General features: G+C 46.2%; 1 protein-coding gene across 1 annotated transcript in view; it reads right to left on the bottom strand.

Annotated features, from left to right (window-relative positions):
• Positions 1 to 17,754, bottom strand: part of PRKCE (protein kinase C epsilon) — a 646,138-nt gene that overhangs the window by 49,135 nt on the left and 579,249 nt on the right. Inside the window, exon 16 of the mRNA XM_024753630.1 lies at positions 1,891 to 2,019. Within this exon, the coding sequence (XP_024609398.1) occupies positions 1,891 to 2,019 (129 nt within the window). The remainder of the gene's footprint in view (positions 1 to 1,890; positions 2,020 to 17,754) is intronic.

The following is a 17,754-nucleotide window of genomic DNA, read 5'->3' as shown; positions in this document are numbered from 1 at the left end:
TCGGCTGCGGCCCGCCCGCCCCGCTTCCGCCCTCTGCGGTTCCAGAAGTTGTTTATGAGGTCTGCGGGGTGGCGGGGAGCTAGGAGGGATTCCGCACTGGGGAGGCGCACCTTCAGTGGGGCTAGGTGGCAGCGAGGAGTCGGTCTCCGGGAGTGCTGCAGGAGCGGGAGTGCTCCCGTGCGCTGGCGTCCTCCCACCTCTGCCCTGGGATCAGGGCACAACCGCGAGCGCCGAGGGTCCCGCGCTTCGCAGAGCCGCTCGGCGGTGCCGCGCTCCCTCGTCCTTCGCCCCGCTGCGTGTCCCCTTGGGCCCGGTGACGGTAATTCCGAGGGTCCCAGCGCTGCGCTCTCGGCCTGGGCGATGAGCTTTTTTTTTCCGGTAGAACGCAGCTGGCTTTGCCGTCCGAAAAGAGAGAGGCTAGGAGACCGAGCCTCTGCGCCTTTGGGTCCGCGGGAAACAGTGCAGTGAAACTGAGCTAGTGCTGTCTCTGCTCTTCTCTTCCTTTAGCTGGCACGTCGGTTGCTTGCGGGGTTGTGCTGAACTAGCGGGGATGCGGGAGAGGAAGTCCTTCGAGCGGTCTGGCTTGCCGCATCCCGCTCCCAACACCTGGCCACCACCGTGCGGGTCCGGGCCGGTTCAGAATTGGAGAAGGCAGTCTGGCTTTACAATGTGATCTTGGGATAAAAGTTGACAGCGTGTCCTCAAATCGCAGAATTTCAGGGCTGCCCAGTGTATTTATACGGTCCGATTGAAGCCCTGTTAAGGGACTGCAGGTGCTGGGTGTGGGGAGATCGTAGAGATCCAGGGGCAGGCCGTTAGAGCCCAGGGATTTTTCCAGCTGCTAATCTTTAAGCGCTGTTATGGACCCGCGCCCGCTAGGGAGCCTCTGCTCTGACCTTCGCTGAGCTGCTCTCCCAAGAATCCCACCCTATTCCCTACCTACATGGCACCGATCCAGCAGGGATATTTCTGGAAGGGACCGGGGGCTCTTAATCTTTGAAGCTCATTTGAGAAGGTCCCTGCAGGCTTCACAGGTATGAGTTGAAGAGAAGAGAAAGCATGGGTGGCACCCTGAGACCCTAAGCCTTGCTGTTCCTTTTCCCCCCTTAGTTTCCCCACATTTTATATAAAAATAATCTGCGTAATGAACCTTCAGGACTGTTATACTAAGTGAAATAAGCCAGTCACAAAAACACAAAACACCGTGTGATTCCATTCTTGAAGTTTCTAAACTAGTCAGATTCATAGAAAACAAAAACTAGAAGGGGGTGGGGTGAGGGATTCGTGTTTAATAGGCATAGAGTTTGTGTTCTGCAAGATGAGAAAGTTCTAGACAATGAACAATGTGAACATATTTAACAATACTGAACTGTACACTTAAAAATGGTCAAGGTGGTAAATTTATGCTTTTTTTAAACCATAATACAAAAATAAATGTCAAGAAAAAGTAATATACATAAGAATTTTTTTGGTATAAGTCTGTGTCACCACTGAAATACAAAATAAAGGTGTTTTTCCCTTGCATCCTGTAAGAGGGGTGGAGATATTTTTCAGGAGTTTTTGGAAGGCATTGGAAAGCAGAATAAGGATAGGTGAAAAAAGCAGTAGAGAACTGAGGAACCAGGCACATTTTCTCATTTTCCTAGGGTGGCTGAGCACTGTGCACAGACTTTGAAACCAAATATCAGGCCTGACAGTTAAGAAATTCAAACAAAAATTGCAAATCCCTCTAGGGAACCACTTCTTGGTGCTGGTGGGTTTCAGGAATGAGTTGATTTTGTATCGGGCTTCTCCAGCCAGCCAATCCTAATGGACACATTTACTTGTCTTAACGCAGAATTCAAATTTGTGAGACACAGTTCTCTATTAATTAGCAATAAGCTTACTCACCTCCCTTGGGACTGGAGTGGGAGAAGAAACAGGTGCTTTGATGGCTTTCAGGTGCCGAAAGCCATGCACTGCCAGAGCAAGGAGAAACCTCTGAGTCCTCAGCTGTGCTTGCCAGTCACAAAGCAACACCTTCAAACCAAAGAGAACATTTCAGCAAGGTTGAGATTATGAAATTAACTTCTTAGGTGTTAAAAAAAAAAAGTGGAAAGGTAAAGTGTCAGTCAAGAACACATCAACCCTATTAACGTAGATCCTTCTCATGGCCAGCCTGCCCATGTTTCTAATTGGGACTTTTGCCCTCTAAGCGAAAGGTCCCAAGCTAAAGTAAACAACCACGCAGATTTTGTGGAAATCCCAGTGAGTAACTTTGAAGAATCTGGGATTTTGGCAGTGAGAGTTTTGCTAAAAGCCTATATAATTCTCAGAAGGATTGGAGCCAGCAGAGCTGAGGGGCCCAATGACCTCTTAAGATTTCTTCTAGGATTCAGTTCAACAACCTTTGCAGGAAGGAGCTAAGAGTGTAAACCAGATGCAGGCTTGTGGCTAGAGTGTCCCATTTTACTTTTTAAAGCCCATGGAGAACTAAAGGAGAAAAGCTTTAAAAGATGATGGCAGGGAGAGATGGATCCCAGGATTTAGTGTCTCTAGAGACCTTGATGTTTTGGCCACAGAGGGCAGCAGAGGGCACTGCTAGGCAAAGCACCCAAGCGGCTTAAAATGGGAGCAAACTGCCCATCTCCCAGCAAATCTTCCTACCTTCTCCCAGCTATATACCGAACTGCTTGGTGACAAAGGCTGTGGCAGCAGGGAAACACCCATCTTGTTTTAACAAGGAACAAGACTGGGTCTCTAGCTTCCTCTCCTCTATAGAGCACACCCCTAGGAGGATGGGATAGACACAATGAGTTAAGTTACAAGCTTGATAGATAGCAGGCACCTGGGATGCAGCGTGCAGATGGAAGAAATAAGACCTCAATAATCCGTTAAAGTAACAGTATGGTCCAGGATGTGGTTGGAAATTATGTTGGAATGGTAGGATCTCCCAGGAGAAGAGATATTGGAAGGCTGGGCTATTTCTTTAGTATTTTACAACTTTCAGTGCATTATCATATATCAGGGCTGAAACTCAGGTGAGGCAAGAGAGGCTCTCAGAGTCATGCAAGACCCCGCACTAGTCTTGGTGCTACCAGGTATGTTATCTCAAGGATTACCCATCTGGCCCTCATCTGGCCAATTAGTTGTTTGGGGGTGGGAGAGCCTGCAGGCTTGGGAGCAGAAATGGGAGGAAGGGCAATCACAGAGGCCACGCTCTTTCTCTGTTGAAATAACAAGTAACACTTGCATGTTACTCCCTCCAAACAAACCAACTCTTTTTTTTTTTTTTTTTTTTGCGGTATGCGGGCCTCTCACCATTGTGGCCTCTCCCGTTGCGGAGCACAGGCTCTGGACGCGCAGGCTCAGCGGCCATGGCTCACAGGCCTAGCCGCTCCACGGCATGTGGGATCTTTCTGGACCGGGGCACGAACCCGTGTTCCCTGCATCGGCAGGTGGACTCTCAACCACTGCGCCACCAGGGAAGCCCCAAACCGACTCTTAAGTTGGGACTTTACAAAAACCTATCCTCACACTTCCCGTCACTGAACTCCAGCACCAGAAAACCATACCCTACCCCTCCTGTGTCTGGCTTCAGGCCAAAGCTATGGGATAGTTCACACAGACATATGCCATATCTAATATTAAATGTTGTGACTTTTGACACCCCCAATCCAGAATCTGTCATCTTTCAAAAAGAGTTCTGTGATTTTTATGGAGGAAAGGGTCAAGCTTTTTTTCCTACTTGTATTCCTAAGTGCTTATTGATAAGAAGGATCCAGTTTTAAAGAACCACAGGTTCCCCAACGTCTCAAGTCTGGATAATCAATGACTTAGAGACTAATGGCTTCCATTTCTAGGTCTAGGGATGAGGTTTTTGCCCATGAAAGTTCCTGTCTGTCTATCATGCTGTCCTTAAACTAGTAGCAAAGGAGTCATTGGTCCATGGCTACCATGTATCCTGCTTCAGGGCATCAAGCTGGTGGAAGAGGAAGAGCCAGTGGCTCCCTTCCCTCCAGGAGCAGACAGGCTATTTGTACACACCCTGCATTTCCAGATAGTGAGACACACATTTACTCACTTTTCAAGGCTTCTGAAATCAATAAGAATCTTTTAATGTAGTAACAATTCCCGTTTTCTCCCCAGAACTATTTTTAAATTGATATATACAATTTATATATTCTTAAAATTTTTTTAATACAAGAATTGAGAGAAAAATCATAGAGTCTAAACAATAAGTGCTGTAAGAATTTGGTGATGGAGGGTGGGAGGGTGGAGAGACTGAGTGAAAAAGTCGAAAAAGCTAGAGTCCCAGCCATGGAAGCAGCTAGGGCCCAGAGAAGCCCCACCTAGGCTGGCCCATCTGCCAGGCTGGTGGGTGCCATCACCAGGGTGGTAAAATCACACACATGTGGGAGGAACAGCTGATAGAAAGGACACACCAGCCCCACCTTAGAGAGAAAAAGGCACAAGCAGAAATGAAGGTGCTACTGTCACTAAAAATGATGATATTGGTTGCCAAACAGCACTACCCTGGAGCCTGCATAACTAAGAATGACACAGAGTGGGGGTCAGAGACACCCTCCCCACTCCTGTAGTGTGGCCTTGGCCTATCACCGGGTGTTAAAACGGGACTTTTTCTAGCTCAGTTTCAACTGAGGTCCCAAGACAAGAGGAACCAACTCCCCTTCCTTTCAAAATACAGAATGGGAGAAAGCTTTCTGAAGATGGTTTTGCATGCTTTAGCCACTGCTGACCTCAAGGGAGTGCCTGGATTGATATGGATGAGGAGACGTTGGGTCTTGAGGGTAGAGTTGTCAACGTCATGGAATTCCCCCTTCCCGTACCACGGAGGAAAGGAGGACCCTCCTGACCACTCTCTCCAGGTCTAGTGACTGGGGCTTCCTGGGGACCATGTACTGAGGTTGATACCTGTCCCCTAGAACTTGAGGGACACAGGGGATTGCCTATGGGTGAGAGGCTAGCCGAAGTGGCCTGTTGCAGCCAGGGGGAGGGCCGGGTTCGGAAGTTCCTCCCTCTCGCCTACATCATGGCGATGGTGCATGTTGCGGGTTGGATTCCCTGGGAGCCAGCGTGAGGGGGAGGTGAGCATAGAGGGAGGTTTACTAGGGAGTGGTCTTGGAATCAGCACCTGTGGGAGGAAAGGGAAGGAAGCAGAGGGAGAAGTGGAGCCTCAACAAAGACCTCATCCAATCCCCCCCACCCCGCCCCAGGAACCTCTGAAGCTGGAATGGCCCTTCAGAGTTGCTCCACAGTGAGGTGGAGGGGGCAGGACTTTATACCTCTGCACTGATCAGCCGTTGGTGCTGGCTGCCCTTGGGGAAGAGGTATGACCTTGGGCAACAGCACCTGGGGGAGTATGCCCTTCATTTCTGAAGGGGGATCTGGGCAGCCATCACTGGGTCTATTACCTTGCCCAGTGTTCACAGATTGGATGTGGAATCCACAGGCTTAACCATCTAGGATTTTAAAGAGGATACTGTCCAAATGCACTTCTTCAAGGAGATCTCAGCAGAAGAAAGTGGAAGTGCCACTGGAGGAAGAAACTCTGGGAAGATCACAAGTGACCAGCTGCAGGAGCCATGAGGGCTGCAATTAGAGGGGACCATCAGGGAATATCCAGCAAACACACAAAGATAACAAAAGGGGAACAGCTGCCACAGGGAATTACACCCATGTTAGTTAAAAAAAAAAAAAAAAGACCGTTCCTATTCTACTTTTCCTCCCTCCTATACTAAAGAGACAAAGGTAAGGTAGTAGGAGGATGGGAGTAAATGTGCCAGGTGAGAAATATCTTAGTATCCTCAGTACCTAGCAGGGCACCTGGCATAAAATGGGCACTCAGTAAATGCTGAGCAAATGAATACATGAATGTATGAACGGACAAACGAATCTATTAAGTCAAGATTCTACGTTGCAAGCAACAGACACCATCTATCCTCCGTCCACACAGGTTTCCAGGCTGAAGGAGGTCTGAGGAGGACAGAGCTTTAACTTGGGATGAAGCTTGGAGTTTTTATTATTACACTGGACTCAGACTATTATTTAGTACGAGCAAAGGAATTTCCATTTTTACTGCTTAAGAGTAACTGGAAAAGTCTTCGGACCTAAAGGAGGTTTTACTCAAAATAGGAACTAAATAGTCCATCAGAAGTTTAATGGAAGAAAATAATAATGTTACCTTGTAATTGTACCATACAAATCCCACTTGTGGGGTACCCTGGTGGCGCAGTGGTTGAGAGTCTGCCCACCGATGCAGGGGACACGGGTTCGTGCCCCGGTCCAGGAGGATCCCACATGCCGCGGAGCGGTTGGGCCCGTGAGCCATGGTCACTGAGCCTGCGTGTCCAGAGACTGTGCTCCGCAACAGGAGAGGCCACAACAGTGAGAGGCCCGTGTACCCCCCCCCCCAAAAAAAATCCCACTTGTTCAACATAACTGTTTTAGGGGTCTTTGGGTCCCTTCAAGGCTGTGCATGTGGATGACATCAAAAGCCACGATAATGTTGGAGACTCATTGGAAGAGAGTCAGGAGGTGGCCCAGAAAAAGAAAGTGGGCCCAGGAGGCAGTGGCAAAGGTACTGACCCAATTTTGAAGGAGGACTTAACTATGGAAATCACAGGAAGTGCTGTAGAAGGCTAGGGAGAAAATGGCAGCAACAGAGAGAACTTGTGGAAAATGCTCCAGGGACTCCCAGAAATAAGTGATAGAGAGGCCGCTAGAGGGTGGGACCTCTTAAAGCAAGAGTCAGCCAAACGGGCAAACAGAGGCCAGAGTCAGCTAAATGCACCACACGTTTTCTTCATTCATTCATGGTAATGGACATTCTTCTTTCTTCTTAGCCCCTTGGCATCTAAACCTTAGCATCTTTCTATGTTTGGGGAGTTCCTCATTTACCTTGTGAAGCAAAGCCTGCTTTTCACTATAGAAAGTAAAAATGCCAGATGCCCTAGGCCTCCCTGGAACTCAGGATATGGACGTGAGACTCAGGTTCTTTGAATCAGACACATCTGCCCAGACTTTGAATCTAGTGGTTGAGGGAAGCAGGCACCTTGCAAAGTGGGTGCCACCTCGGTGACAGCATCTTGATGCCAGCAGTGCTGGCATCGGCACCCAGAGTCACGAGTTCGTGCAAACTGCAGCCATCTGCAGCGGCAGCTATGGTTCCAGTTTGAGGCTTTGTTTCTGGTTGCTGTACCTCTGAGGCTGGCTCTCCAACCCTCCCAGAGATTTTGTGAGGTACCCAGAACTTTTAAACGAACCATTTCTCCTCAAATGAACTAGAGATCATTTCTGTTACTTGCAGCTAAAAATCTTGGCTGATGTACTCATTCGTTCCTTCACTTATTCATTCATATGCAGTATTTACTTGATCAGCATCTCTTGACTGTTCAGTGTATGCCAGACACCCTGCTAGGCATTGGTAATACCAAGAGCAAAGAGACATATTCCATTCCCCAAGGAACCGACAGTCTGGTATGAGTTCCTTGAACAACTAATTTTCTATCTCTGGGCCTCGGTTTCCTTTTCTTTAAACTGACAGGGGGGCTTCCCTGGTGGTTCAGTGGTTAAGAATCCACCTGCTAATGCAGGGGACACAGGTTCGAGCCCTGGTCTGGGAAGATCCCACATGCCGCGGAGCAACTAAGTCCGTGTACCACAGCTACTGAGCCTGTGCTCTAGAGCCCACGAGCCACAACTATTGAGCCCGTGCGCCACAACTACTGAAGCCCACGTGCCTAGAGCCCGTGCTCCGCACCAAGAGAAGCCACCGCAGTGAGAAGCCCGTGCACCTCAACGAAGAGGAGCCCCCGCTCGCCTCAACTAGAGAAAGCCCATGTGCAGCAACGAAGACCCAATGTAGCCCCCCAAAAAAGAATAAATAAAATAAGTTAATAAAGTGAGAGGGCTGGATCTTTAGAATTCTTTAAGCTCTGCCATTTGATAGTCTACGCATCACTGAATTACATGGTGGTCTCTGCCCTGTTAGCCTAGGCTGGCAGAGATGTGAGGCCATCTCTGGGCTGCTTAGGGTTAGGCCATAGACTGTATCCTCAGGGCTTCCATTTCCTACATGTGAAGATAACCATTCTGGGCATCTTGTCTAGGCAAATGCTCTGCTAAAATGTGAGTTAGCAGGAGTTGGTCTCCAGCATCTTCTTTCCTCACATTCTCTTGATCTCCTTGTTCTCCTGCCATCCTCAGAGCACTCCTGTGGCAGACCACGGAGCACCAGCGATGTCTATGAGGGAGCTTAGACACAGAGAGATCATAGTTACATCCGGTCCACTCTCCAGGTTTAAATCTCAGAAAAGGAAAATGGGAGGAAAGGGCCTCACAACCTCAGAAATGGCTTTCCTTCCAAGTCATCACCATGTGTTCCCAGCAAACCCCCTGCAGATCCAAGAAGTAGTTAGAGATAGCAAGAGACAACCGAGGCTTTGGAGCTAAGCTAATTGAGAAGGATAGTTACATGGCATTTAAGGGACCTGGACGCTGCAGAAGTTTGATTTTGAAATATATGAATACACAAAGAATGAGGGAAATTTTTGCCCCTTTATGATTTCCAGTGCAAAGGCTGTGCAAAGGCCTTTTCTATCTGCACGATTCTGGGGTCTGGAGTTGGGTCCTTCTGTAGTGTTGGTGTTAGAGGGGAGAACTTCAGGGGCACCTTCTAAAGCACACATTAACATGCCCCCCAAATACACTCGCACGTACACACATATACATGCACGTGTACCTCCCCAGGTGCCAAGCCAAGAAATAAGTTCCCCACACAAACCTCATTTTAAACGTTTCATTTCTCTCTAGTGCATACCTCTGTCTTTGCCCTTTGAAGAAAACCAGGGATGCAATGCTGAGAATGTGCCTGTAAATACTTAAGATTTTAGACTCTGAGGATTTTCTCTTGGTCTCACTCAGAAAATTGTAGTCTCTGGTGCTTGAATGCTGGGGTCGCAAGCCTCACTGTGACCAACGTGCTCAACGATCTACCCCAACAGAAGGAAGAGGAGGCACAGCTGCTCTAAAGCTTTTAGACAATGCGGCTTGGCATGCCCTATCTTAATTGTTATTTTTATATCATAGCAGATTAGCCCTCTTCATTATTCTATCTTAGGTTAAATTAAAGAGGCTCCTGATCAGATAGCAATTTATGATAGAGATGCCTTCTGACCTAGAAATATGCTGATGGTAAAACTCTAAGTAAAAGACTCCAAGGCAGAGAGCCCAGAGTTCATTGTGTACGAGAGCATTACAAAGAGACGCTCATCGGCCTGAGGTTTAATAATTAAGGCCAGAATTAGAAATGTGCTGGAAAGACCCATAGACAATTCCGCACTGACTTTACCTGTTAAGAGTAGAAAGCGTTTTAGAAGTTTTAAAACGTAATAAAATGATAGTGTTCACAAAATGCAAGTTGCCAAATTCCCTCTTCAAATTCCATTGCACTTGACGCATCACCCTCGTTGGCTGTGTGTATTCTAACCTTTGTTTAATTGATTAATCTCATTCATTCATTCTTCCATTCTTCAGCATTTATTGAGCATCCAGCTCATACTCATCGATGTGGTTGAAACCTAGCTTAGAATGATGAATAAAACACAGCCCTCCCCTCTAAAGCTCACAGTCTACTGCTGGAGACCAACTTGTAAACAGATGAAATACCACACCTAAGAAGTTAAAACCCTGTTTCTCTGGGAGTTCAGAATGGGGAATGATCCTGTCTGCCTGGTTGGGGGTGAGGGATGTTAAGGACAGCTTCCAGAGAAGGTGACATTTTTGGCTGGATCTTAAAGGGTGACGAGGAATTTGCTAGAAAGAGAAGTGGCAGGAGAGCATTCTGAGCTGAGGGTAGGGACTGAGTCCTCTCTACAACTCTCAAAGCAAAGGGCAGGGCATACGGAAGCAACACAAAAGACCCCTTGAGGAGGTTTAGTTATTCTTGTTCATCAGAGATTGTCAGCCATTACTGGTTTTGTAGAGCACTTAGAACACATGAATTAGTGCCTCACAAGGCCTCTGGAGGATGACAGTGACACGTGTGCTGGTGAGGAATGGGATGGGACCCTCAGCTTTTAGCCATAACATGCCAGTTTTCCCAGCACGCGTTTGTTCCCAATAATTAGGTAGCCATCATGGCGTAATGACATCACCGTACGGTGGTGAGTATTTCTCTGCAAACTCTAGGAGCATCTGTGGAACGGAGTGTGGATGCTTTGACCTGGGCAGCCCTTGGCTCAGGTTACCAGGTAACTTCTTCCAGTGCTTCGGAAGAACAGTTTATCTTTCTTGTTCAGCCCAATTTTTTACAAAACCTTCATGCCATCTTTATACTGAAATTTTGCACAATAGGCATTAGCATCAGACCAAAATTCCTGCGGATTCTAGAATCTCCTGAGTATGCCTCTCTAAACAGGGAGCCAATTATTACAGCCCTGACGTGGGAGGGGACCCTGGTCTGTATGTGTATCCCTGGAAGTACGGACAGGTGGCTGTGGAGGCTGTAGCATCTTGGGGATGTTAAATAGGGTCAAAGGCAAATCGAACTCTTCCCCACAGTACGACTGGACTTATTTAGGTGGAAGCATTATGAAGAGATCCCTGGAGCTGGGAAGAGTGGATTTAGAGGGAATCCATGGGCCCTGCAAGTTTCCACTAAATTTCTTGCCCTGGGCAATCCCATCCCCCACCTGCCCTCTGTGCCTGTTCCTTTCCTTCTTCTCCTTTCCTCTCCTTCCTTTCTCTTTCCTGATGAATATATCTTTTTTCTCCAGAAGATTCTATGGAGTTTAAGAGAAGGTGTCAGGACAAATGGACCCCAAACTGAATCACTCTGCTATACACTTGAAACTAACACAACATTGTAAATTAACTATACCTCAATCAAAAAGAAAACAACCTAAATAGATAACTAATTAGAACCTACCATACAGCACAGGGAACTCTACTCAATACTCTGTAATGACCTCCATGGGAAAAGAATCTTAAAAAGAGTGGCTATATGTATATGTATGACTGATGCACTTTTCTGTACCACAGAAACTAACACAATATTGTAAATCAACTATACTCCAATAAAAATGTTTAAAAAAAGAAAAGATACATGCACCCCAATGTTCATTGCAGCACTATTTACAATAGCTAAGACATGGAAGCAACCTAAATGTCCATCCACAGATGATTGGATAAAGAATATGTGGTATATTTATACAATGGAATATTACTCGGCCATAAAAAGAATGAATTAATGCCATCTGCAGCAACATGGATGGACTTGGAGATTATCGTATTAAGTGAAGTAAAACAGACAAAGACAAATACCATATGATATCACTTATATGTGGAATCTAAAAAAAAGATACAAATGAACTTATATACAAAACAGAAATAGACCCACAGACATAGAAAACAAACTTTTGGTTACCAAAGGGGAAGTGGGGGAGGGACAAATTAGTAGTCTGGGATGAACAAATCCACACTACTATATGTAAAAAAAATAAACAACAAGGACCTACTGTATAGCACAGGGAACTATACACAATATTTTACAGTAACCTATAGGGGAAAAGAATCTGAAAAAAATAGATACATATGTATGTATAACTGAACCACTTTGCTGTACACCTGAAACTAATACAACGTGTAAATCAGCTGTACTTCAATTAAAAATAATAAATGCTGTCTTTGCCTTGCATGATAGTGTGAGACTGTAAAAATGGATCATGCAACCTGAAATCAAGCAAAATAAATCTTAATAATTAATGGAAAAATTATGATCATTCCATCACCTTTAAAATTTTTTGTCAAAACATTCAAAACCCTTTTACTGTCAGTTGTAAATATATAGGGAAATAAAAACTAGTAAAACTAATATTAATTTAGCACATTGTCACTTAAAACAATAGAATCATCCAGAATTAAAGTGTTCTAATTCTTTGTAAAAAAAAAAAAACAAAACAATAACCTCAATCTTGCACACTAGGACACTACAAATTCTGTACATTTAAAAACTTAGTTTTTCAAATATCATATAGTAATGCATATATGCGGAACCTAGAAAATGGTACAGATGAGCCAGTTTGCAGGGCAGAAATAGAGATGCAGATGTAGAGGACAAACGGATGGACACCAAGGGGGGAAAGTGGCGGGGGGGGGAGGGGGTGGGGGGATGAATTGGGAGATTGGGATTGACATATATACACCAATATGTATAAAATAGATAACTAATAAGAACCTGCTGTATAAAAAATAGATAAAATAAAATTCAAAAATAAACCACTTAGTTTTTATTTGATATCGTTTAAAATCAGATTATTTTAAATCAGTTGAGTCAGGAAAGACCCCTCTCCCCTGCTCTCTGCCATTGCTAAATTAGCCTCCTTCAAGAGGGGAGGGCCCACTTCCGTCCTCCCTATCCACTAGCAGAGGGCTGCTTAGGTAAACGCCCTCCCCTCCTCCGGAGCAGATGGGCAGGGACAAGGTAAGCCTCTGGTTACATTTTTAAAATAGTGTTGAGAGAGAGGGAGGGAAGCCGGCAGGGAGGCCCACCTGACAGGAAGGGCAGGTTCTTCTGCCTCCCTGCCTGCCTCCCGTCTCAGCTGAGCCTCACACCCCGTCACCTTGTCACGCTGGGGAGCCATCAGCCCAGCCCCGCATATTCGAGGGCACTATGCTCTCCCCACACAGCCTTTCCGTGAGAATCTGTCCTTCCCACTGAGTTTCTCTGTTCCTCAGTGACCTCCCCTCGCACAGAAAGAAATCCCTTCTCCTAGCTCAGTTCCTGCATCCAGGCCCTGGGCAGCCTCGGTCACTCAGCCAGTGCCGAGGATGGCTCTGTGGGGAAAATGGAACAATGGGTCCAGGGTCTGGGCCTGGGTCACTTGAGCAAGGTGGAGGGGTGGGTGCTGGGCCCCCCCAGTGGCCCTTTCTTGGCCTTCTTCTATGCCCCAGAGGGAACCCAGGCCCTGGAAGGGAAGCAATCCGGCCCTCTGTCTTCCCGACAGTGGCAGCTGAGCCCATGACACCGCCCTCTTCCATCCATCTGACCTGCCTCAGCCTCAGCCCCTGGTCAGCTCCTTCCTCAGTGGCCGGCACTGCCCCTCCACTGGGCACGGACGTGGCTGTGTCTTGCTCTTGAATTATTCTCAGGCTTGCACACCTTCTGCCTCCCCTGCCAGACCTCTCACCCAGGCCCTCAATTAACGTTTGCTGGCTGATTATTTGTCTCTTGATGGATTGAATGAGAAACCAGTCCCAAGAGGTCTGATCTTGTCCTCGATCATCTCTGGCCTGAGGGGTTCCCAGAATGTCTGGAGTGCTGGCCTTCGTGGAAAGAATGATGGAGAGGTACATTGAATGCTTTAGGACTGTAAGCCTGATGACTGAGGCGCACAAGGCCTTGGAATCAGGCTGACCTGGGCGGACTTCCAGCTCTGCAACTCACCTGATAGCCTTGGACAAATTTATTACCTTTTCTGAATATGTTTCCTCATCTGTAAAATGGGGATGATGATACTCACTTGGAAGGATGCTTGAGGATTAAGTGAACTTTAACGCATATACAACGCTTAGGCACAAAAGTCACCTAACTATCCCCCAAAGTGTACGTGCAGATGGAGTCTGGCTTCTTGCATTTGTTTGTTTGTTTTCCTCTTTGTGCACGTGTGTGTGTGTGTGTGTGTGTGTGTGTGCGCGCGTGTGTGTTTTTAAATGCCCTTTCATTCAAACTCAGCCTGCAGGGCTGGGCAAAGGGTGACATGCTTGAGGAGCACTAAGATTTTTCCCAATGTGTCACAGGTCCTTTCCCAATCCACTAACAACAGAGGTAATTTCTCAGCAGCAGCGGCAATGACACTACTAACACTCTGACCTTTCCCCAGGGGTTTCTGTTGCTTTTACTTCCCCCTGTGAGGAAGCCAGCACCAGATTCTTATCCCTCTTCTCCTTAAGGGGAAAGTGCCTTGGAGGAAAAATGAAGCAACTCAGCGGCAAGACAGCTGCAAGCTGGTCATAAGTCCCAGGTGTCGCTCTCGTTTCCTTGCACAGGGGCTGCCTCAGCACTGGGGAGGGTCACCAGCAGTGGGGAGAGTGGTGACCAGTGACTTCCCATTAAAAGCGGTCTGATCAGGTCATGGCCTGGGAATGGAGGGAAAGGATCTGGCTGGCATTGGGGTTACTCAGTTGAGTTTGGCCCCATGGACCAAATGAACTAACCAGCCCCTGTGCCAGTGAAGTCTCAGAAGCCACAGTGTTCAGGGAGAAAATGAACTCAAGTTACTATTATATAGACCTCCCCTAATCAGTTGAATTTAGTGAGTGTCTAATATACCGAGGGGCCAAGAAGATACCACAGGCTTTGCTTTCGTGGAGCCCTTTGTTCTTTAAAAGTAACTTTTTAAATGATCTAGCACCATCTCCATGTCACGATGACATAAATAGCATAGATACCACCATTGGCATTTTACAGACAGATAGCACGGGAGAGAGACTAAGTGAAGTAGCCAACATCACGCACAGCATGTCGAGGAATCCAGGGCTCCTATCTCTTGTCCCTTTGTTTCTTTTTGTTTGGTTTTCTCTTGTCACTGCTCCAGGCTGTTCTTCACACAGCAGCCGGAGTCATCTTTTAGATCTCAAAGGAGACCATTCACTCCCTTGTTTCCACCCTCCCATGGCTTCCATTAGAAGTAGAATACAACCCAGGAGCCTTACTTCTCTGCTGCTGGGTTGTATTCTCCAAGCTCCTTTCTTGTCCACCTCTCATGCCATGGTGCCTTCCTTCCGCCCATCCCCAGACCTCTGCCCATGCTATCCTTTCTCCCCCGTGGTTCTTCACAGCCTGCCTCCTCATCGTCAATCACGGGATCTTCCCAGACTTCCAGGCCACTCTGACCTGCTGGCCTGGTTTTACTCTCTGGAACTGTGTTTTTTTCTTGTCTCCCACCATCAGAATATTGGCCTGCTGGGGTCAGGGACTTTGTGACTTTGTCTTGTTCACGCTGCCCTCCCAGCACCTAGAATGGGGCCTGATATGCAGCAGGTAATAAAGGTTTTTTGAATCCATGGATGCTATGCTGCATTTATAAAAGAAAGAGAGAAAAAGTCCTGGAGAGAAAAAGTTCTGGGAGAAAGAGGTTATTAACTATAGGAAAGGATATGCCTTGAATAACGTGAATTACTGCCGTGAGAGACGGCAGGAGCCCTGCTGTATCAGCCCATCCCCACCCAGTCTAATGTCCTCTCCCACCCTACAGATCTGCCCAACAAACAAAATCCAGCAGTAACTCTAAGCAGACTCTAAATCGGCCTTAACCCCAGACCTACCAGGTAGAAGTAACATCTCTAAATTTACAACCACGCCCCCCAGTCATCACCTGAACTTACTACTCTAATTGCAACGTGAACCCATAACCACAGTCTCCTCTACTTGATGGGCGCATTATAGAACCAGCTAACTCCACACCCATTCCAGTTCTGCCATAAGTAACCCTAACTAACTATGCCTCAGTTCCATGACCGGATGCTGACATGGAGGTGTGAACTCAAATCAGAGACACCGAAAGCTGGGAAAGCCCTCAGGGATCATCTAATTTCTTCCCTTTGTGGTTAATATTACAATTAATAAGTGCCATCATTTATTTTCTATTTGTCCCCTTGGTTCCTTGTTCCTTTTTCTTGCCCTCTTTTAGGTCAACGACTTATTACTTGGTATTCAATTTTACTTTCTTTTTTGGCTTTTTAGCTAAACCTCTTTATTTTATTCTTGAAGTATTTGTTCTAGGGATTACAATATGCATCCTTAATTTATTACATATAAGAACTTAAACCAGTATAATTCCCTTTTACTATTCCCCCATCCTTTGTTCTACTGTTTTCACATGCTTTATTTCTTGACGATGTTATAAGTCCCATGATACATTCTTGTTTTGCTTTAGACAATTGTCTTTTCAAGAAATTAAGAACTGAAAGATTATTCTGTTAAAGTTACCCATATACTTATAATTTCTGGTGCTCTTCATCCTTTTCTGTAGATCCTGCAGAACTTTACAATTCTCTCCCCACCACCATGGATACCGTGGCCTCTCTACCCTTCCATCCCCCCTTTCACAGAGGCTTCAAAATCTTCAAGTTTCCTTCCAGTTCCCGGAGTGCGGTTGACTGCCAAGGTAAAATTTTAAGCAATTCCAAACTCCCTAAGGATGGGTCCAGATGGAGCCATGAGAGAGGAGTGGGCAAGTAACAAGGGGTTCCCCCTCCTTCCTCCTTCCTATACCACCTCCCCCTTCCCTGCTTCTAACCTCACTCTAAAGGGCATCTGTCTGATCCCAGAATGCAAGATTCAACTACTACATTTATTTATTGCTTTTACGTCTGTTCTTCCCTGGGGGAGGGAGGAAAGCAGATACCCTTTCGGCAGAGTCTGGATCCCCTTCAGTCACCCACAGGCTCTTAGGGAGCCCCGTCTCCGTGCAGGCCCTGTGCCAGGTGAACAGAAAGGCAGAGGTGGTGAGGGCTGCGTGGAAGACAAGGGGCTACTACACTGGTTGGGAGACCATGAGCACCCATCCTCAGGAGACCAGTAGTCCGATCTTCTCTGTTTTTCCTTCTTCTCCCTCCTCTTCCCCTTTCTTTCCCTGCCAATCAGCAAGGATTGGTAGAAATGTCGGTTGGAATAAATGTAACTGGGTAAGAAGAGAGAATCAAAGAAGTCCTCAGATTCTGGACTCTGCTGAGGATGTTGCCTCCAAGGCCCCTCCCATCTCTAAATATCATTGCAAGAGATAATAAGGAGTTTCTCAAAGCCTTGGGAACATACAGGTGAGGACAAACCAAAGGCTGTGCTGATGAGCAAGGATTTGGAGACGATACGGGTAAATGCTGGAGTGAGTCCTCTGAAGGGTTATGAAGGGATAAGGGATGCTAGGAGCATGTTCTTCTAAGCTTGGAGGCAACGAATGGAGAGATGCACAGCTGGCACCAGGCCAAGCCCCTTCCTGGCTTCCAAGTCCCCCAGCACTTTGTTCCTCCTTCTCCTCCATATGTGTTCCCAACCCCTCCAACAGCTGACTTCTACTCATCCCACAGAACATACTCAACACCACCACTAAGGTTTCCACAGTTACTGTTACCATTTCCTCTCCTCTTGTTTTTTTTCTGATCGAGAGTTCTGAAGTCAGTAATACCTGTGTTCAAATCCCAACTAGACCACTGCCAGTTGGGTGACCTTGGGTAATTCACTTTCCTCATTGAATTTGGGTTTACTCATCTGTAAAGATGGACATATTTTCTTCTTTATTTGGAAAATTCTTTATGAATGAATATAATAGGCATAAAATTCATATCCTTAAAATATAAAGATTTCATCTAAAACAACAAGAAATACACAAAGACAAAAACAATAAGTGAATGGGGTCATGAACAGAAAATTCCAAAAAATGAACTGTGAGTAGCTAATAAACATTTCAAAACATGTTTAATATCATTAATCATAAAAGTGAAAATTAAAGAAGTGAAGCACATTTTGCTTATGAAAAGCTACTGCAGTTTTAATCTAAAATAATATTTCACGGACGGACATGTGAAAATGGACAATCTCTGCTTGGTTGTTAGGAATGCTTTTTGGGACACAATTTGGCGATATGTACCAGTGGCTTTGACCAGGCTGGTACACTTTGACCTAGTAATTTCACTTCTAGAAATCTGTTTGAAGGATATAATCAGAGATGAGGTCAAAGATGAATATTCACAGAT

This window comes from Neophocaena asiaeorientalis, unplaced genomic scaffold (assembly GCF_003031525.2).
Source record: "Neophocaena asiaeorientalis asiaeorientalis breed wild unplaced genomic scaffold, Neophocaena_asiaeorientalis_V1.1 scaffold171, whole genome shotgun sequence".
NCBI lineage: Eukaryota > Metazoa > Chordata > Mammalia > Artiodactyla > Phocoenidae > Neophocaena > Neophocaena asiaeorientalis.
Note: the sequence above shows the minus strand (reverse complement) of the source record. Positions and strands in the feature narration are given on the sequence as shown.